The sequence below is a fragment of the Rhinatrema bivittatum genome, chromosome 8 (assembly GCF_901001135.1).
Source record: "Rhinatrema bivittatum chromosome 8, aRhiBiv1.1, whole genome shotgun sequence".
Lineage (NCBI taxonomy): Eukaryota > Metazoa > Chordata > Amphibia > Gymnophiona > Rhinatrematidae > Rhinatrema > Rhinatrema bivittatum.
Window position 1 is genome coordinate 61,623,209 of NC_042622.1, and position 21,913 is coordinate 61,645,121.

At 42.2% G+C, this 21,913-nt stretch overlaps 1 protein-coding gene across 1 annotated transcript in view; it reads right to left on the reverse strand.

The window, feature by feature from the left end:
• Nucleotides 1-21,913, reverse strand: part of SAMHD1 (SAM and HD domain containing deoxynucleoside triphosphate triphosphohydrolase 1) — a 161,683-nt gene that overhangs the window by 91,660 nt on the left and 48,110 nt on the right. The window contains exon 4 of the mRNA XM_029611830.1: nucleotides 4,684-4,844. Coding sequence (XP_029467690.1) covers nucleotides 4,684-4,844 — 161 coding nt within the window. The remainder of the gene's footprint in view (nucleotides 1-4,683; nucleotides 4,845-21,913) is intronic.

A 21,913-nucleotide genomic window follows, 5' to 3' on the forward strand; every position in this document is an offset into this window, starting at 1 on the left:
AAATTGTTTTTTAGTCTCTCTCATCCCTTCCTCTTCAGTTGGCAAAGCTTCAGAGAGCAGTGCGTGTTCTGTTGTGATATTGAGGATTGGAAATCTTTCCATTATGAACTGCAAATTTCCTCATGGCTGAAATGATGTACAGTAGTAGGGTTTAATGGGTCTAGCTGTGCATCTGGTACTAAAATTAAAAACTGCTCCATCTCCTTTTTTAAACTAGATGATAAAAGAAAGCAGACAGTTGCTCAGGAGCACATGGTTGGGAGTGAGATATCTTCAAAGGATACTGGCAAAACAGGGAAGTTAAGAGTATTCTGACCGAGAAGATGTGGTGAAAGCTGAGATGACTCAGATGGATCATACAAGATTTTTAGCATATTCATCCCCTGTAGATAACAGATCAAAAAAAAAAAATCCCATGTGAGGCAGCAATACTGGACATGGTGCTTAAAAATGGGGAGAGTAGTTCTGACATGACTGTGAAGGATCATCTGAAGGTATGGTACATTGAAAGTCAAGGGTTTGTTAAGATGGGGGGGAGTACCTATGGTTCATTATTTTTAGGGGACTAGAAAGAGAGATCAAAGCAATATAGAACGGTGATCTTGCTCCTACCATGTGACAGGGGCCGACCAATGGCACCGGTAGCCCTGTGACATAGTAAGGGCAAAGGGCCATCGGTGCCATTTTGATTACTGGCAGACGACGGCCAAAGTGCAGGAGATCACTCCCAGACCCCCACTGGACCACCAAGGACTATTGGCAAGTCTTTGGGGGGGGGGGTAGGGGGTTGGGTTTTTGTTGTTTTTTTTAACCACAGAAAGAGAACGATTAAAGTTTTCTGATCTGGGGAGTGGACTGAAATGGCCCTCCCCAGACCCGAAAACGAAATGGGGACAAAAAAATATTTTATGCACTCCGCTAATTTAAGACATACAGACGCCCGGAAACAGCCGGTTTAGAACACTTTTTTTTTTTTTTTTTTTTTTAATTTTCCCCCTCTGAATCCTAGGTGCGTCTTATGGAGCGAAAAATACGGTATATTATCCTGCTTTATGATCACTGGAAGCATGTATAGTGACTTCTTGCATGGCAAAGTGTTTTTCTCAGTATTATTATTTGCAATGTTTTGGCTGTCAGTTAAATAAAAATATAGGGAAAGAACCTCAAGAAGCCATTAATTGGATATGATAAGTAGAATAACTAGAGGAGGAGTGGGCAAAACTAAAGAGAGATATTGTAAGAGCAACAAATCTTTTTCTTAGGAAAGTAAATAATGGTACGAGGAAAAAAAGAGACCACTCGAGTTTTCTAAAGAAAGTTGGGAGACGTGAGAGGTGATGGGGGCATGGAGGGGAGTGACGGGGTACAAAGGCCATACTATGTCAGTTTTGGGAATATGCATTTCTTCTCACTTTGAACTTTGCTTAGTGTAGGAGGAAATATATTTTTGTTTCTAGTCTCCAGTTTTGCACTGCAAGCAGAAGGTGGTCTTGGGGTTTCCATTCCAGGTTTTGTTTCCACCTTTGTAATTTGTGGTGTATTCCATATTAGGTGAAGGCAGGTCTGTCTGTCTGTCTCTGGGTTCTGTGAGTATGTGACCGAGATGAGGTACTTGACTAGAGGTTTGCATCAGCCTTATTTGTTGTATTTTCTCAATATTATATTGCACTGGTGGTGAACTGCTGCCTTTTCATGGGTAGGGCCAGTGCCATTTCATTTCTTGTAGTTAGTGCTGCTGAGGTGTGGCAGGTTTGATAGATGTGTACAGAGTGGAGTTTGTTTGTATTATTTTACAATGCACCTGGTAGTAGAGGGAGTTTGTGATGCTGCTATTAAGATGACATCAGAATATCATTTTTGTATGGCAAATGATATTTGGAATGAGACTATCGAGCTGAGCAGGAAATGAAAATGGGCAGACTGGATGAGCCATATGGTCTTTGCCTACCACCATATCCTTTGTTTCTCTGCAGAGAGGAAATCAAGAGTATTTCTGCAGTTGTTGTACAATAGAGCACATATTCTGAACCATAATAAGTTGGTATGAAGCTATATGAGAAAAGAGCATGACATTTTGAAATAAGTTTCCTACCAAACAGAACCAAAAGAATATTTTCCTGGAGGAACTGATGAATAGAATTGTGATTTTTTAGACTCCTTTACAACTGACTACCACTACTGGATGGCGGTTCTTCTCAAACAAGGAGTTGCTTGTATCTAGTATTTTGCTTCCAGCTTTTTACCCAGCTTTTTATTTGAAGGCCTTTTAGAAGATGATGGACTGGAAATGCTTTCTATTTTTAGATACATTAATCCATTATGTCCCAGTATCCTATTTGGAGCACTGCTTTTTTAAAGAATTGGGACATAATGGGTTACAAAAGATCATAAAATATGGTATACTGGGTCAGACCAAGGGTCCCTCAAGCCCAGTATCCTGTTTCCAACAGTGGCCAATCCAAGTCACAAGTACCTGGCAAGATACATAGTAACATAGTAATGATGGCAGAAAAAGACCAAAATGGTCCATCTAGTCTGCCCAGCAAGCTTCCCAAAGTAGTAACTGCCGCTCTGTGCAGGTTATCCCCAAGCTTTTTTATTTATTCCCGTCCTCTAGCCTTTAGGGATCCACAGTGTTTATCCCATGCCCCTTTGAAATCCTTTATAGTTTTAGTCTTCACCACTTCCTCCAGAAGGGCATTCCGGGCATCCACTGCCCTCTCAGTGAAGAAATATTTCCTGACATTGGTTCTAAGTCTTCCTCCGCTTCCCGGTCTGCTCCGCCTCCCGATGGTGGGGACCCGTGGGGGCTCCCCCATGGGTAGCGTCAACTCCACCTTGGGCCAAGGGTCCACCTCCGCAACAATTCCAACAGGACAGGAGCACCTTCTGAAGAGGTTGCATGTGAGCAAAGGCCCATTCCACTAATTCCAGGGTAGAGGCCATGGAATCTAGCACTCGTAAATAATCCCAGACTTTAAGAACTGACAGATCCAGCAGCCGAACCACTTGCGACTGCAACTTGACTACCCTCTCTGGGGTAAGGAACACCTTGCCTAAACGGGTGTCGAATTGTGCTCCCAGATATTCTAGCGACTGAGACGGCTCCAAGTGGCTCTTCGCTAGGTTTATCACCCAGCCCAGAGACCCTTAGATGCTCCGTAACCCATCAAATGGAACAGTGACACTCCATCTCTGATTTTGCCCAAATGAGCCAATTGTCCAGGTATTGATGCACTAGTATGCCTTCCCTTCTGAGGGCTACCACCACCACCATCATCATGAACATTCTTGGTGCGGTTGCCAGCCCAAAGGGAAGCTCTCAAAAATGAAAATGTTCTCCTATAACAGTGAAGAGTGGAAACTTTTGATGGTCTACTTGGATGGGAATGTGCAGATATGCCTCCGTTAGATACAAGGACGCAAGAAATTCCCCCTTGCACACCGCTGCAACCACCATCTGCAACATCTCCATCCAAAAGCATGGCACCCACAAGGCCACATTGACCTTTTACAGATCTAGAGTGGGCTGAAAGGAACCCTCCTTCTGGGGAACCATGAAGTAAACTGAATACCTTCCTCGACCCGGTTCTCCCCGCAGAACAAGGATGACGGCTGCAGCCTTAGTAAGGTGTCCCTTAAAGCCACCTGCGCTTGACGGGTGAAGCGCAACGGGACACATCAAAGGCTTCTTTGATGGGGTGCGAAAATTCAAAGGTGTAAATGTCTCTATCACTTCCAGAACCCACTGATCGGAAGTGAATCTAGTCCACTCCAGAAGCACAGCCAGCACATAGTAGGACTCCACTGAGGTGAAATCGCCTCAGATCACAGGCCCAACAAGTTTTCCCGTGCTCTGTGGGGGGGGGGGCATGAAGCGCGTTGCAGCCCGCAGCTAAAAATAATCCCGAGCGGGAGAAAAAAAAAAAAAGAACTCCAACACCGCTGTTGGAGTTGTCCCTGCCCCTGAAATCGAGCCGTGCATGCTTCCTTTTCATCCCAGATGCTGAGCCGACTGCCGACCACTGCTCGAAAAGAAAAGCCAACACAACACTTTAAAAAAAAAAAAAAAAAAAAAAAGGCACAGCCACCGAGCAACCCAGATAGAGAAATAAAGAGAAGATATGCTTTCCTGCTTCTGGGTGCTCCTGGCTGGTACGAAGGAGAGAAGGCCTCAGGGGAAGCGAGGGAATCAGGATCCCCGGCTTTCCCTGCCCCTGGAAATAGAGGGTCAAGCCTAGCTAAAAACTGCCAAACCCCCCCCCCCCCACTCGCCCTGCTCAACCAGAGGGATGGCCTACGAAGGAACCTAACACCTCTGGGAGCACCAGTTTTCGCTTTATCTTTCTTTTCTTTCCTAACTCTCTACGTTTTGTTTTTTTTAAACTAAGTTCAGACTGCAGGTTTGCATCTCTACCATCTGCTGAAGACAGAGAAATACTGAGGGACTACAGGTGGCATTCTGTTAAGTAACAGTACCTGACATTTTTTTATTCTCTGCCTCCTTATGCTGGTAAGGATGCAAAACCCATTTGTCTGGACTGATCTGGGGTATGAACAAGAAGATCAGATAGCTGGACTAATTTGAAGTCTCCATTAGATTTCTTTTATTGCTCATCTCCTTCCCACTATTACTTTAACCTGTCTAAACAAGCAAAAACAGAACTTTACATTCTTACTTACCCAAGGGAGTGCTCAAATCTATTATGAGAAGCTCCTGGAAAAACAAAATAGGCTCCTCCCAGCTGTTTAATATATCGTAGACGCTGAAACTGAGGTGTATCAATGATTTTAACAAGGAGAGGGTGCAATTCAATATGACCATGAATAGGGTCATTAAATACCTGGAAAATAAAACAAATTTCATCATCAATATAGTATTTTTCATATATCTTTCAACGAGCTTTTAATAATTTAAGAGGCAAAAGATCATGCAAATCGGCTTTGCCCATGCAAGAACCTTTGCTTTTCAAAGTTTCAACATCTCTGTTTTCTGAAGTCATTACAGAAAGAACCATCAATGTCCTCAAGATATTTCATCTCTAAATATACCCTGAGGAATTTTTTCTGAAAACAGCAACTGCTGTACTAACACTCCCTCTATAAATTATATTTAATATAAAACTGAGCAGCAGTAAAATCATAAATACTGAAGATCAGAATAAAGATAGATTTTCCATCCGTATACAAAAGCTTGGTTTTAATAGATGAAAAAATGCTTAATGGTCATAGACTAAGTTCAAAGGCTCGGAGAGAATTCTATGGTTTTCAACCAATGTATGTCAGTTTATGAATGTGCTTTAAGGATCTTTTAAAAATCTACTCTGTTTTTTTATTGGAAAGACAATGTCATGCTGGGCTTTTTACAGTGAAAACACTAGGCATACAAAAAGACTGGATAATAAACGAGTGGCGAGAGCAGAAGCAGGATTTCAGTCACTGCTAGTCTGGCACATCTTGCTTCATTTTCCAAGAACAGTAAACATAGGCTTTTATTGTTTAATTTTTTAATCTATTTAGAAATATGCAAAGTGATTTTGAATTGCAACAAAATGTTCCTCCATGGCAATCATTGCCTCACATACCCTGTAACTAAATTATTTCCTATCTCTGGTTGACAAAGGGTAATTATTTGTTCTCAAAACAAGAAAAGATGTGAGGGGGAGAGAATGCTGCATTCATCACAATCCAGGAGAAAAAAAAAAACAAAACAACAATGTAAGAAACCAGGTACGTCTAAGTCAAAAATGCCAATATTCTAAAGGTATATTTTTTTTTTATTACCATTCGATATTCCACTTTTTATCATAAATGGTCTCAGTAGATTACAATAGTATTAAATCAACAGAAATAATAGTTAAGCATCTATACATTTAAAGACAGATTCAGAGTTAGGTTCTTCAATATCGCTCAAGCAATAGGAATCTCTCTGTGGTAACTAGCGGTCCGATACAATAAGTTCGCGGAACAACGGGCGAACCCAGCGCACGCACTGACACTCTCCTGTGCGCGCGATACAGTATGCAAATTAGGTCCGGCAGTAGAAACAGGTAAAAAGAGGCGCTAGGGACACGCTAGTGTCCCTAGCGCCTCTTTAGGGACAGGAGCGGCGGCTGTCAGCGGGTTTGACAGCCGATGTTCAATTTTGCCAGCGTCTGTTCTCGAGCCCGCTGACAGCCACGGGTTCGGAAACCGGACGGCAGCAAAATTGAGCGTCCGGTTTTCAACCCGCGAGCCGCGGACCTACTTCGATTTGTTTTTTCTACACTTCGGGACCTCCGACTTAATATCGCCATGATATTAAGTCAGAGGGTGCACAGAAAAGCACTTACTGCTTTTCTGTGCACTTCCCCGGCGCCGGCAGAAATTAGCACCTACCTTTGGGTAGGCACTAATTTCAAAAAGTAAAATGTACGGCTTGGCTGCACATTTTACTTACTGAATCGCGTGGGAATACCTAATAGGGCCATCAACATGCATTTGCATGTTGCAGGCGCTATTAGGTTCGGGGGGGGGGGGGGGGGGGGGGGGGGGGGGGGGGGGGGGGGGGGGGGGGGTTGGACGCGCGTTTTCGACCCCTTACTGAATAAAGGGGTAACGCTAGCATGTCGAAAACACACGTCCAATCAAGGGTTAACAGTGCGCTCCAACTGTATCGGCCCGTAGGTCTTCATAAAAGGAAGTTTCTACCAGGAATGCTTGGCTAAAAAGCCATGCTTTAGATTTTTTCCAGAAGGTGAGGTAGCTGGGCGCCAAGCATAGGGATAATGGAAGCATGCTCCGGATCTTTGGTGCACAGCAGCTGAAGGCCCTCAAGTCTGGTGCAGGATAGTTTGTCAGAGGCCAAGAGGCAGGGTGGAAAGTTGCGCCAGTTGATTAGAGTTCTTTCATGGGGGCATAAGGGAGAAAAAGTTGCAAGAGATATTCTAGGGCCTGTTTGTTCTTGCACTTGAAGATGAAGCAGTGTTCTGAACTTGATCCTGCTCTCCATTGCTAGTTAGTGTAGCTGGTTGAATGCTTTTGCTCTACTAGGATTCTTGCTGCTGAGTTCTGTAGGAGTCAGAGGTGTTTTGAACTGTGTTTGGAGATGCCATTGAATAATGAATTGTAATAGTTTATTCTGCGGGTGATTAGAGGGTAGATTACTGCAGCCAGATTGTGCTTGTCAAGGTAATTTTGTAGTTGGCAGATCTGACACAGATGCATGAATGAAATTCTTATTACTGTGGTGATGTGCATTTCTAAGCTGAGGTTTTAATCAAGTTGGAACCCTAAGTTTTGGACTGGGAAGTAATTCAGTGTCCAACAAGTAGGGTGATGAGCGTAATAGATGACCTTGGCGGCTGATCCAGAGAAGCTTTGATTTGGAGAAGTTCAATTTGAGCTTTGGTAGCTAAGCCATTAAGCCACCGTCACAAGACAATTAGTGAGATTTGAAATGAAGGGTGATTGGTCAACTCCAATTTTTAACGCAGATTTGAATGTCATCCTCTAAAAGATGGCACTCAATGTTGAAGGCCTAAATGAGGTCCCATATTCAACAGATGTAAATGTTAAAAAGAACTGGAGAGAGAGGACAGAACCTTGAGGGGATGCAACATATGAAAGCTCAAGGTTTTGTGGGCAGATTGGTGATTACTTTCATATGTGGTGGTCCCATCTGGCGCTGAGGCCCCTGTGGAGTCAGTTGGAGAGCTGGTTTTGTGAGGTGCTGGCCGCCCCTGTGACCTTGTCTCCCCAAATTGTGCTTTTGAACTTTCCAGTGGCTTCTTTGCCTAAATCGCAATGTATTTTTGTGAAGGCAGTTCTATTGGCGTTGAGGGGGGGTCCTGGCTAGAGACTGGCGGAGTGCTCATGTCCCCCCGTTTGATAGTGTCTTGAGATGCCTTCACTGGGTATACTATATGGAGAAGCTAACTGCAATTAAATATGACCGCTTAGTACGTTTTGCTGAGCCTTGGAAATGGTATCGGCAGTGGCAATTGACACATTGCCAGGTACCTATTTGACCTTGTCTTCCATATGACACTACCTGGTTGGTTTTTGTTTATTATGGATTCCTATGGGGAGGTGTTTCTGGGAATGGCTCATTGCTTGAGAGAAGGGAAGTTAGATAATTTCTGTGGCCCATGATATATGGTTTTGTTTTTATATTGTTATTACACAACGTATTTTGTTTTCTTATCTCTCTTCACTGGAGGGGTGGGGGGTGGGGGAGTGGTTTTGTTAACATTTAAAAGACAGGGCTGCTTATGTGGATTTGTTGTACTTCTTGTATTCTTGATTTTTGAACTTTTCTTGTTATACACTGATTTGACTTTTGTTTGTTACCCTGTGAATAAACAGTTTATTATATAAAAAAAAAAAAAAGGTTGAGGCAAATGAAGAAGATTCTGCTCTGCCCACTGAAAAATAGAAGGTTTGTTTCCTTGGAGACCCCTCGACTCCAGGTATCTGTTCACATAAGCCACTGCCATGACATTGTCAGAGAGAACTTGGATTGCCATTTTCTTCACCAAGGACAGGAGAAACAAATGAGAAAATGCAACAAAACCAATCTGAAGGCTTTTGTTTCCAGACTGTTGATGGATCATGAGCCCTCCTCCAGAGCAATCTGGTCATGGGAGAGGGATCCTCACTCCAACAATCTTATATCTGTTTTGAAGAGCACCACCAAGGAGATGCTAGATTCCATCTCCTCAGCAAGTTTATTGGCATTGTCCACCAAGAGAGGTTTTACCTTTCTGACCTGGGAGAGGAAGGCAAACTTCATAGTCCTGAGGATTGAGAAGACCAGCAAGAGAGATGGAAATACTGCAGAGAACAAATATGTGCTCTGGCCCATTGAACTAAATCTAAGGAGGCTGCCATGAAGCCCAGGAGCTGTAGATAATCCTATGCTCTGGGAACCCTTTGAGCAAGGTACCAACATTTGTTAATCAGAACAGCAGTGAGTCTCTCAGGACAACTAACTGTAGTGTAAATCTCCAAAGGTATTGTTTTATACTAATTTACCTTAGAAGCACAAGATATATTGCAAGGGAAGAGCTCACAGCAACCCACAATCCAGTGGAAGCACAGAGAGGAGAGGATAACCTTGCTGGTGGCTGGAAAGAACCAATAAGTACTGCTTGGAGAAATTTGTAAAACTTAAAAGTTATGGGGAGAAGTAAACTATTGGGGTATATTTATTTATAATTTATGTATTTATTTTATTTATTTATAAGCTTTTATATACTGAAGTTTAGCTAGCTGCCTTCACTCCGGTTTACATTTAAAACCGGAGTGAAGGCATAGCTCTCTCCATTGCAGCCCTTCCTTTTTCTCCTCTCCCACTACAGCTTCTTTCCCCCTTTCCCCTCCACCCAGCCTACCCACAGCCCCTCAGTCACTCTTTTCTCCTCTTCTCACCCCCTTTCACTCTATTCACCTCTTTTCACCCCTCAGTCTCCACTCTTACCTCTATTCTACAATTCAACCTCTATTCTTCAATTTCTTTCTATTCACCTCTTTTCACCCCTTAGTCTCTACTATTACTTCTATTCTACAATTCAACTCCGATTGAGTCTCTATTTCTACGTCAACAGACCCACATATGTCAATTATTTTATAACTTCAATAATCTTCTAATTTCATATATTATGTCATTGTCTAAGCAACTGCACATGTATATATTATGTAAATAAATTTTTACAACCCTAGTAAAATTGCCTCCCCCCTCCCTTTCCTTTTAAGTCCCCCCCTCCCCCCCCTCAATTTTCTATTGCTACTGCCCCAATTTTCACCGTTATTACTGTTAAATGATAAGTTCTATGTAAAGCCTTGTTGCTGATTTGAAAGTTTTACTGTAAACCGATCAGATGTTCCAAACGATGTTCGGTATATAAAAACCATAAATAAATAATTTTTAAAAACCCATAAATAAAACAACTCGTTACAATTGAGAACACAGTTTGGGATAACCATGTAACTGGATTAACACGGGGGGGGGGGAGGGGGGAGAAAAGGTTAAAACAGTGGAAGCAACGTGGCAATAACTCTCAGTTTATAATTCAACGGAGTGGGTAAACCGTCAGTAGTGCAGAGAATTAATTATTCGTAATATAGTTTAGCAGTTCATCATGGAATGCATGATCGATTGTGGTGTGCGTGTTTAGCCGATACCGTCTTTGAAGGCTTGTCTGAAGAGCCATGTCTTGAGTGCTTTTTTGGATATTTTGGAGTTGGTTTGTAGTCTTAGGTGATCCGGTAATGAGGTCCAGAGGTGGGGTCCTGCAATCGAAAAGGCTCTGTTTCTTACTGTTGTGAGTTTGGCGTTTGCGACAGATGAAATGTCAAGTTGTGCTTTGTTTGCTCTTCTCGTGTTGTGTTGAGGGATATGTTTCTGGATAATGTCGTTTAGGCAAGTGCTTTCACTGTTGTGGATTGTGCTGTGCATGATGGATAGGGCTTTATATTCGATTCTCTATTCTACAGGTAGCCAATGCAGACACTTTAGTACTGGAGTGATGTGGTCAGATTTTGTGTGACCGGTGAGTATTCTGGCTGAAGCATTCTGTAATAATTGGAGTGGATGTATGGTCGTTTTGGGTAGACCTATCAGTAGAGCGTTACAGTAGTCGAAGCTGGTGAAAATGAGGGTGAAAACACATGAACACACTAAATATATTATTTAGTGTGTTTTTGTTTTAAACAGGTAGTCAGAAAGGCAAGCAACAAACAGAAATTTGTGTGTTTGTATTTCCCCCACCCAACCCTAGCTCATCATTTAATTTATAGGCAGGTGTCACTTTCACACTTAAAAAAAAATAAGATTAAAAAAAAAAAAAAGCCTTTTAACAAACTCAGGAATTCCCCACACCTTATCAAGAGTTGATAGTTCTCTTGTAGGTCACTACCTGATATTTAATGAATACACTAATACTTTTAAAGGACCCCTAACTGTACGCAATCCTACTACCCACAGTAACCTAAAACTTAACTAGGAGTTGAACAAATTTAAGATGAAGGCAACAGTCCAGCAGCAAGAGTGGGGCCTCCCAGTCTTTTGCATCGAGTGTCACACGTGTGAATTTTTACCCATCGGTGAGAAATTTATGTGTGCATCCGATGTAAAGAGCTCCTTGTCTCCCAGAGAATGAGTCCAATCTCTAGAGGCTAGAGTGGCAGACCTGGAGGAGCTGAGGCAGACAGAGAGGTATATAGATGAGACCTTCAGGGACATAGTAGTCAAGTCCCAACTCCAGACTGGCAGCCCTGGTAGAGAAAGAACTCATGATCGGAGAGCATCAATCTGGTGCAGCAGGAAATGATCTTGTAGCAAGGACCTGCTCTCCAGATAGTGCATTCTCCTCTAGCACCAAGGATGTCTCCCCCAGGACAATTGCCAAGGAGGGAAGGGTCAAGTTGGCCATCATCGCTGGTGATTCGATTATTATGAATGTAGACTGCTGGGTGGCTGGTGGGCGTGAGGATCGCTTGGTAACATGGCTACCTGATGCAAAGGTGGCGGACCTCATGCGTCACCTAGATAGGATTTTAGACAGTGCTGGGGAGATGCGGGCTGTCGTGGTACATATGGGCATCAACGACATAGGAAAATGTGAGAGGTAGTTTCTGGAAGCCAAATTTAGGCTCTTAGGTAAAAAGCTGAAATTCTGAAATGCTTCCTGTCCAACGCGCAGGACCCCAGAGCCAGGCTGAGCTCCGGAGTCTCAATATATGAGAATGAGATGATGGTGCAAGGAAGAGGGATTCAGGTTTGTAAGGAATTAGAGAACCTTTTGAGGAAGGGGGGAGTCTTTTCCAAAGAGATAGGCTTCACCTTAACCAGGGTGCTGGTGCTAACCTTTTAAAAAAAAGGGAGATTGTTCTAGTTTAAAAGCTGCTCTAAGGGAAAAGCCGACAGTTGCTCAGCAGTGAGTGGTTCGGTGGGAGGTATCTTCAAAGGATACTAATGAAACATTAGAGTTAGGGCATCCCAACAGAGAGGTTCCAATAATAAGAAAAGTAGTCCAAGTGCCTATAATTAAAACTCACTTGAGCTAAAAGATTCCTATCTATCCCTGTCAACTGAAAAGCAGAATGTAAATACAAACAAAAAACACACTTTGAAAAGTTTGTATGCTAATACAAGAAGTCTAAGTAAGATGGAAGAATGAAAGCGTATAGCAGTGACTGATGACAGACTTAGCTGGCATCTCAGAGGCACAGTGGAAAGATGATAACCAATGGGATAGTGCTACAGCAGGGTACAAATGATATCACAATGACAGAGAGGAGCATCTTGGTGGCGGGATGGCGCTTTATGTCTGGGATGGCATACAGTCCAAGAGGATAAAGAACCTGCATGAGACTAAATGCACAATCAAATCTTTATGGGTAGAAATCCCTATGTGTTGGGGAAGAGAATAGTGATAAGAGTATACTATGGTCCACCTGGCCAAAATGGTGAGACGGTGAAATGCTAAGAGAAATTAGGGAAGCTAACCAAACTGGTAGTGCAGTAATATTGGGAGATATCAATTACCCCAATATTGACTGGCTAAGTGAAACATCAGGACATGCTAGAGAGATAAAATTCCTGGATGGAATAAGAGTTTTATGGAGCAATTAGTACAGGAACCAACGAGAGAGGGAGCAATTTTAGATCTTATTCTTAGCGGAACGCAGGATTTGGTAAAAAAGAGTTAACGGTGGTGGGGGCCACTTGGCAATAGTGATCATAATATGATCAAATTTGAATTGAGTGGAAAGGGGACAGTAAGTAAAACCACGGCTCTAATGCTAAACTTTCAAAAGGGAAACTTTGAGAAAATGAGAAAAATAGTTAGAAAAAAAACTGAAAGGTGCAGCTACAAAGGTAAATAGTGTGCAAGAGTCGTGGACATTGTAAAAAAGAAACAAAACAAAAAAAAAAAAACCCATCCTAGAAGCACAGACCAGATGTATTCCATGCATTAAGATGGAAGGAAGGCAAAACGATTACCAGCATGATTAAAAGGGAGGTGAGAGAGTACATCTTGGAGAAGCCACAACTCCTCTGAATTATTCTCAGGGGATTCCCACTCCATTAGGAGCAAACGCTGCACTTCTAAATGAAGAGGAAAGGTTTTGGATGACCTATAGATTCCTTGCAGAATAGGCTCCCATACTGGAACTTCCACAACCTGAAAAAACAGATGTCCCAAGGGACATGACCACCTGCAATAAAAGAGGTTTTTGGTTTTTGACAAAGAGGCAGATGACAAAGTCTCACTCACTTTCTGATGCCACTTGTTCTTACTCTAAGGACTGACTCAATCCACTTTATCCTTCAGGACAGGAAAAAAAATGGGGGTACTCTCCCATAGAGTCCCCTATTCCAAATACCATTGTGGATAATTAGGCAATGACCAGAGCACAGCACTGACCTGTGGAAGCTGCGGGACCCCCCTCCAGCAGGCCTCTGTAAACATAGAAGGCCTGTTGTAAAATGCTGAAGAACAAAACTTCTGGGGAGAAATCTGCTAGAGAGATGGGGGCAGGGGCCTGGCATAGCTTCAGCACAGGTTTCCCCCACATGCAAACACACCACAGGCCCATTTTTACCACAGAGGATACAAGACCTCTACTCAGGAGGAGAAACAGTTGGGAATGACCTGCAGGATACATGCAACATGGTGATAATTCCCGCCAAAACAGCCACCTCTAAGGAGAAAATAAAACAGATTCTAGTGCTAGACTCAACAGCTGTTGCATCTGGATCCGAGGACCTGTGTGCAAGCACTGCCGAACTTGTGCTGCCGGACTCAGGGATGGGAGGGGCCTTCACAGGCTCTCCAAAGAATCACTGCTGCTGACGCAAACAGGACAGTAGGAGCTGGCACTGCAGCAGAAATGCTGGCTCACCAAAACTCCAGCACTGACCGGGCTCCATTAAAATGCAGTCCTGAAGACAAGAGAGAGACTGATTTTATTTATTTATTTTATTTATTTATAGGTTCTTATATACCGTGGTACATATAATCATACATCACCTCGGTTCACAGTGAAACAATAAATTAGCAACAGGCTTTACATATAACAGGTTAAACAGTAGAACAATTAAACGGCTACAGGCTTTATAAATATAACGTGTTTCAAGGATAACTTGCTAACTTCATAGAGTATAATAACCATAGTATAGTCATTTTAATAATTACGCAGGAACATTTAACTGTCAAAGGGAAAAATCTAAAGTCCCATTAAAGTCAGGAAGTGGCAATAATGGAGAAGAGGCACATGGAGAACAACATGTAGTCACATGGAGCACATATGGTAAGACGAGACACATAGAGCAGAATAGTGATAATAATAATACTGGATGGTTTAAATCTATAATATGTAATGGAGCAGATAGGTAATAATAATAATACAGGGTGGTAGGATTTCAGTTCAGATGTTGATCATTGTGAGAAGGCTTGTTCAAATAACCATGTTTTCAGGTTTTGTTTGAAAGTTTTGTGGCAGGATTCTAGACGTAGGTCCAAATGATGATAGCTATCTGATGATAGCTAGCAGGCCAACCACAGTATTCTCAACATAGACCAAGCTGTCTACTTATTTTATACTCTCTCTCCCACAGCAGCCACAATGCTGTTGGCTCTCTTGGGGGAAAAAAAAAAAACAGGCCATGGCTTAAGTCACATCTAGTAGAGTCAACTTGCCATTGGCTAAGAACATGGCTGGGTTTTCTGACAGGCTGTAATGATAGAACAGACTAGAATTGAAAGCTTGGTAGTGAGAGACGCCAGGGAAGATCTGTGAGGGGATGGAGCCGTGAGGGATGGAGCCATGGGTGACATCATAGAAAGATGCCCCTGGAAAGCATAAGAGTGGCACCCTTGTGGCCGTTTCTCACTACTGTTTCTTAATCAAATGGGGAAGAAAAAAAAAAAAAGGAGCCGTGCTCGCTGTTCCAGCCAGTACAGAAATTCTCCATTCAAAACTCCAAACAAGGTTCCAACAATTTGCAATCAGGGAGTATATGAAGGCTCTGAGTTAGATACATTGCTCAGCCCTGATTATAGGCCTTCCCCATCTCTGGAAGGTATACAGCTCTGGTGAGGCAGGATTCTGTACCTGAAATGACCAAAGAGTCCTTTAGCCCAAGCTGGTGCCAGTTCCATTGTTGGTAGGTCCTTGGCTCAAGAGGCTGCATCTTCTGAGACTGCTTTAACACTATCAGTTCCTGTCACACAAACCTTTTCCTATTATTCCAGAGACTGTGTGGACAGCAGTGACTGCTCTAGAAAAATCTCTTTCAGCTAGACAGGACAAAGATAGGTCATCTTTTGAGCATCTACATGAGCAAATGGGTAATCATTTGCAGCAATTTCAAGATATACAGAGAAGGTTGGGATCCATAGAAGGATAAATTGTAACTCTTCAGAATTCCTCTTTGCTTTAATTGAGGACAATGAAATTTTGCACAAGATGTAAGACAGAAAATTTCTTTAGGAGGCTTAATTTACGTTTTATTGCCCTATTGCCTCCCTATTGCCTCCTGTTTGTCTCCTCTCTCATTTCCACTTTCCCCCTCCACTCTCCCCTCTCCTCTGTCCCCTCTCCTTTTTCTTTCTCCCCGCTCCTCCCTCTCTCTCCTCTCTCCTCCTCCCCTTCCTCTCTTCCAGCCTGCCTAAATTTCACACTTCATAGTTTTTCCATTGTACATATGTATATAATTGCAAACTTTGTTTATAATTTAATGCAAACTCTCCCATGATATCTCCCCCCCTCTTTTAAATGCCTTTTAAATGCCTTTGTTAACATGTTTTATTTGTTCAATGTAAAGCACCATGTCTGGCGCCTGTTTGCGTTACAATGTGAACCGATATGATATCCTGGATGAATGTCGGTATATAAAAATTTTAAATAAATAAATATTGATTTTCCTGTCCTTTCTTTGATTGCTCCTAAAGATAAAGTTAACCAAATTCTATTTAGAGTTACTTGAGATCTCTCATGCTGACATTCTAGAAGTAATCAAAGCCTATTACCTTCCATCTAGAGATTCTGGGGTTTCTGTTTCTACTCCCCCAGCTGTTACTACTTTAGCAAATGGAGGATTTGATTTTCTGACTTCTGTGTGTGAATCTCAAGAGGATGTTATCACCAGCACAACATTAATTGGTACTTATGCTTCAGAATCTGAGCCCAATCAGACACTAAAGCTTTTTGTTTTGTTTTTTAATTAAAAGACAAGCCTTTTCTAGGGAAAAAATTGGCAATTTTCCCAAAATGTGGCTAAACCTTCTCATTTGAAACAAATTATTCCTTCAGAAAAGGCAGAAAGTGTCTGAGTTGGGGGCTACTTTCTTACTGAAATTCCCCTGTAAATGCTGAGGCTAAATTCATTTTTCATGATCCTGAACAACTTGAAAGATTCTTACAGGATAAATCTGCAAGTCCATAAATAAATTCAGAGGATTTAATTATTGTAATAGATTTTTTTTTTGTATATTCTATTTCTCTGATTAGGCTCTCTCCCTGTGGTGGTTTATACACAATGGTACACAATGAAAATTTCTTTAGCTGTTTTCTGTAATTTTTTTCCCTTAATTGTGTATTTCTGCCTGTTTTGGGTTGGTATTTTTCTAAATATTCTGTAATTAAAAAAAAAAACCTGACTACAAGCTGGGTCTGTCTGCCAGGCTCCATAGGAGACCTAAGAGACAAGATGGCTGGCAGCAGCCACTCTAGTACTGGTAGCTATTTAGATTATTACAAACTTTTGTGGATCATCAAATAGGTATCTTGAATGCTTATCTGCTTAAGATGGTAGAGTACAAAAGAAGATAATGACAAAAACTGTCTTGGATAAGGAGATATATCTTACAAGTGGTTACACTCCATGGCTGAAAGATGGGACAGCATGGACAAGATTATCTGGGCAGACACAGGACAGGCCAATAGTTTTTTTTGTGCCATCATCTATGTTAACCTTAATTATACCAACACTGTCACCATATGCACTACTGCAGATGCTACATGTACCCCATTTGCCCCACCACTGCTGTTTGTAACTTTGTATCCACCATATACATTTGAGTTCAAGCACCCTTCTAGCTGTTACTGCCTCCACTGATAGGGAAATACATTCTTATAATAATCTATCAGAAGTCCACGGATTTCATTATTTATACACTAAATATCACCTGACTGATTTATACTCTCTCTTTGTGTTTTCCAGGTCAGAATCGTTCGTTGCTCACTGCTATGACCGCTCCTGTGCCTGGCTGACTCTGCTCACCAGCTCACAACATTTTCTCTGGTCTCATGGTGATAAACGCTGGCCCTAGCGGGGCAGCGGGTTCGCCAAAGGGGGCAAAGCCTAAGGGGGTTTGCTCCTTAGCTTGCCCTTGCCCTGGCCTTTTGATATTTTTCTTAATGTTTGAATTTGTCATCTCATTTGCTGTAATATGGAGTTGGCAGCTGTTCGCAACAAGTTGGTTAGTCTTTTAATAAATTATGTTTTTAACATTTCTTACATTGTGTTTCTAATACTTTTGTGTGATTTTTCTCATTATTTCCTTTGAATGTCTTTCAAGCATGGGAAGAGGAAAGCATACTCCCAACTTTTATTGCAGTAGAGTAGATTATCGACCTCAAACTTTGCTTTATCCACCATGTGGACAGGATCCACATGGTGGATTCTAGAGAAACCTTTAAGTATCTGTTATTCATTTTACGCAGTGTTCTTTTACAGCAGTTATGTCCCCCTGGTTACTCCTATTTTCATACACCTAGGGAGTTAAAAAAAGGGGGGGGGTTCTTTTGATCTTCAAGGATCGGTTGAGTGTGTCCTTGCTTATGGAGGCCATTATAGAAGGTTGAGAATCTTTGGTCATCAGAGTTGATTCCTGGGTGCTCTGGTTTTTCATCCTTCAGAATCTCATGCCACCAGCCCTAATTCAATCATTGAGTTTATTTATTTATATTTATTTATCGAGTTTTATATACCGTCGTTCAGTTTTCCATCACAATGGTTTACAAAGTTTCGATGTTTAACAGATTTTCCAAAGATTCATATGATTGTCAACATAAATATTGCAGGCTTTATAAACGTTTGTCTCTACCCTCTATTTAAAGTATTCAGAAATCATGCTACTAGGGGATTTCAATATTCATGAGGGCAATATGGCTAAATCCCATGTGAATGTGTTCTTTTCTCTTCTCACCTCCATGGGTTTTACTCAGCTTATTGATTTCCATACTCATTCAAGGGCTTCAAGTGGGAAGTTTGATGGCCTCATACTTGTTCCAGTGCCATGGTCTGATCATTTCTTGCTATCTTTTTCCATGGCTACGGTTCCACAGGCTCAATCACCCACACCACCAGCTATCAGACTATACACTCTTAACAGTGCTCTTATTACAGTATTGAACTGTATTGCTCCTTTCCAAGAAACAAAATCCCTGTGTTCAAGATGTCATGTTCATTGGTTTTCATCTGAGCTTATTCAGCTTAAACATGTTATGAAATGAGCCAAACGCCACTGGTGTGCTCATAAATCCACATGTATTATTACTACTTATAAGGCAGCGCATGTTCTGTTATCATGCTACATTTGATTCATGTAAGAGGTCATTCTATACGTCTCATTTACACTTTTCTCTTATTCACCTTAGGGAACTATTCTCATTAGTCAACAGTCTGTCTCAGCTGTTTGGTAATTCAAAGGTTAACATTAACATTGACAGTGATTCCTAAGCCACCTACTGCCTGGATAAAACTGTTTCCTGGTCGGCTTCTCTCTGTCCTTGCCCTGCATCAGTTATGGAAGTACTCTCTGAGTTAGATACCTTGAACTGTTGTTGGACAGATTTTGAGTGTCTAAGTTCCACAGAAGTAAGAGGTGTCTCTTAAATCATCATGTTCTTCTTATTGCTTTGCTTGCTTGATCCTTGCTCCATTAATATTTTTCTTGCATTGCAAACAGTTTTTGTTAATTTAATTACTAGTATTTTGAATGTGTTTCCCTTAGTCAGGATGTTGTCCTTGACTATAACAAACAGGCAATTGTGACCCCAGTCTTGAAGAAAGCAAATCTGTCCACCATGTCTGTTAGTAGTTATAGGCCTATTTCTAATCTCCCCGCACTTGCAAAACAACTGGAGAAGTTGGTTCTGAAACTGCTTACTGAGTTTGTTGAATGTAAGCATCTCTTTCATCAAAACCAATATGGCTCTCGATCCAATCACAATACTGAAATATTATTGGCCCTCTCAGACTACTTTTTATTACAGTATGACTAGGACCATTCTTTGATCCTAGTTTCCTTAGACATCTCAGCAGCATTTGATTATATAGAACATTCCATTCTTTTGGGTCAATTACATTCTTTAGGCATTGGGAGTACCGTTTTTTTGTTTCGTTCATATCTGTCTGGGCATCATTCTCAAGTTAAGGAGAACCAATCATTTTCAATCAGGGAAGCCTCTTGACAAGGGGCTGATATACAACTTGTTTTTCCTGTTAATACCCCGATAGCGAACTTCTGTAAAACTATTGTGAACTGTATTTCCGCCATAAAATTGTGGCTCAAGCAACATGGACTTACTCTAAATCTGACTAAAACTGAAGTTCTATGGCTGAATAGACACTTGGCACAGGTTGATTTGCCAGTCATCATTGTTGAAGGGGTATCACTTAAGTTTTCCCCAGAAATTAGAGGGACTCAGCTTTTTGCCTTAAACCACAATTGCATGCTGCACTTAAGTCAGCTTTCTTTAAGCTTCAGGTTCTTCATCCCTTAAAATGTTACCAGTTCCTGACTTTAGAATAATAGTGTAAACATTTATACTAAATACACTGGACTATTGCAATTTGCTTTATGTAGGCTTGCCAAATTATATGATTGATTTCTCCAACTGTTACAAAATGCAGCTGCCCATCTAATTACCTCCTTTTCTATTAGGGAGCACATTTCTCTGGCATTGTGTCAACTTCACTGGCTTCCTGTCAAATATAGGATTCAGTTTAAACTTTTGACCTTTGTACATAAGGCCCTATTACCCTGTTTCATTGGCTAATAAAATCATTAGCATTGCCCCATTACGGGCCTTGCACTCAGCAGATAAGAGCTCACTTCTTGTCCCTATCATTAAAACCTATCATCTTCAGACCATTTGTTCCAGGGCCTTTGATGTCTCTGGACCTACATTGTGAATTGAGCTACCTCTGGACCTGAGGACTCTCTTTGATTACAACTCTTTTAGAAAAAAAGTTAAAAGTCCACTTTTTTTTCATCTGCCCTTTCCTTGAAGTTCTTATTGAACTGTTCTTTAATGGAGAAATTATTTACCTGATAATTTCGTTTTCCTTAGTGTAGACAGATTGACTCGGGACCAATGGGTATAGTGTACTCCTGCTAGCAGTTGGAGACGGATCAGATTTCAATCTGCCGTCAACCCCTAGTACATATACCCCTGCAGGAAGTGCAGCTCTTCAGTATTCTCCTCGAAAAGCATTGTGGATGTATGTGTGACTGACTATTTAATTTGATTAACTTGAATAACTTCATAACTTGGTTAAACGTTAAAACTTGATTAACTTGAACTGGTTGATTGACTATAGCTGGAGACCCCAGTGTACTCAACCGGAAAGCGTCGACACCCGGCAGGGTGGATGCCCTAGGTAAGTGAAAACATGGCTTACCCTTGAATCATTTGAAAGACCATGCAAGACGGCAGCCAAGGGTGGGATGCTGAGTCCATCTGTCTACACTAAGGAAAACGAAATTATCAGGTAAGTAATTTCTCCATTTCCTAGCGTGTAGCAGATGGACTCAGAACCAATGGGATGTATAAAAGCTACTCCCGAACCGGGTGGGAGGCTGCCCGTGACCCACTTAGCATTGCCCTTGCAAATGCCGTATCCTCCCGAGCCTGAACATCCAGACGGTAGAATCTGGAGAAGGTATGGATGGAGGACCATGTAGCCGCCCTGCAGATCTCGGCAGGTGAGAGCATTCTAGTTTCTGCCCAGGATACTGCCTGGGCTCTGGTAGAATGGGCCTTGACCTGTAGAGGTGGTGGCTTGCCAGCTTCTATGTAGACCGCCTTGATGACTTCCTTGATCCAGCGGGCGATGGTTGCCTGCGAGGCCGCTTCCCCTTGTCTCTTTCCGCTGTGAAGGACGAAAAGGTGGTCCGTTTTTCGTACGGGTTCAGACATTTCCAGGTAACTGGATAGAAGTCTGCAGATGTTGAGGTGGCGTAGACTACGGACTTCTTCCGAATTCTTCAAGCCATCCATCGTTGGTAGTGAGATGGTCTGGTTAAGATGGAAGTGTGAGACCACTTTGGGGAGGAAGGAGGGAACCGTGAGTAGTTGGATGGACCCGGGGTGAGTCTAAGGAACGGCTCACGGCAGGACAGTGCTTGTAGTTCCGATATGGGGCGGGCTGAACACACCGCCAGCAAAAACACCGTCTTTAAGGTTAACAGGCGGAGGGACAGGTTTCTGAGGGGTCTGAAGGCGGTTCCCGCTAGGAAGTCCAAAACGAGATTGAGATTCCAGAGAGGTACCGGCCACTTTAGTGGTGGGCGAATGTGTTTGACTCCTTTCAGGAAGCGTGACATGTCCAGGTGAGAAGCTATGTTGTCGCCCTCACTCTTTGAGCCGTAGCATGACAATGCAGCCACCTGTACCTTGATGGAGTTGAGGGACAAACCCTTCTGTAGTCTGTGCTGTAAGAATTCCAGGATCACGAGAACTGTAAATGAGCATGGCTTGATATTGTGGTCTTCGCATCAGGCTCAAATACTCTCCAGATCCATATGTACGTTAGCGATGTGGAGAACTTGCGTGCTCGGAGGAGAGTGTCGATTACCACCCCCGAATATCCACTCTTTCTCAGGCGAGCCCTCTCAATGGCCAGACTGTAAGA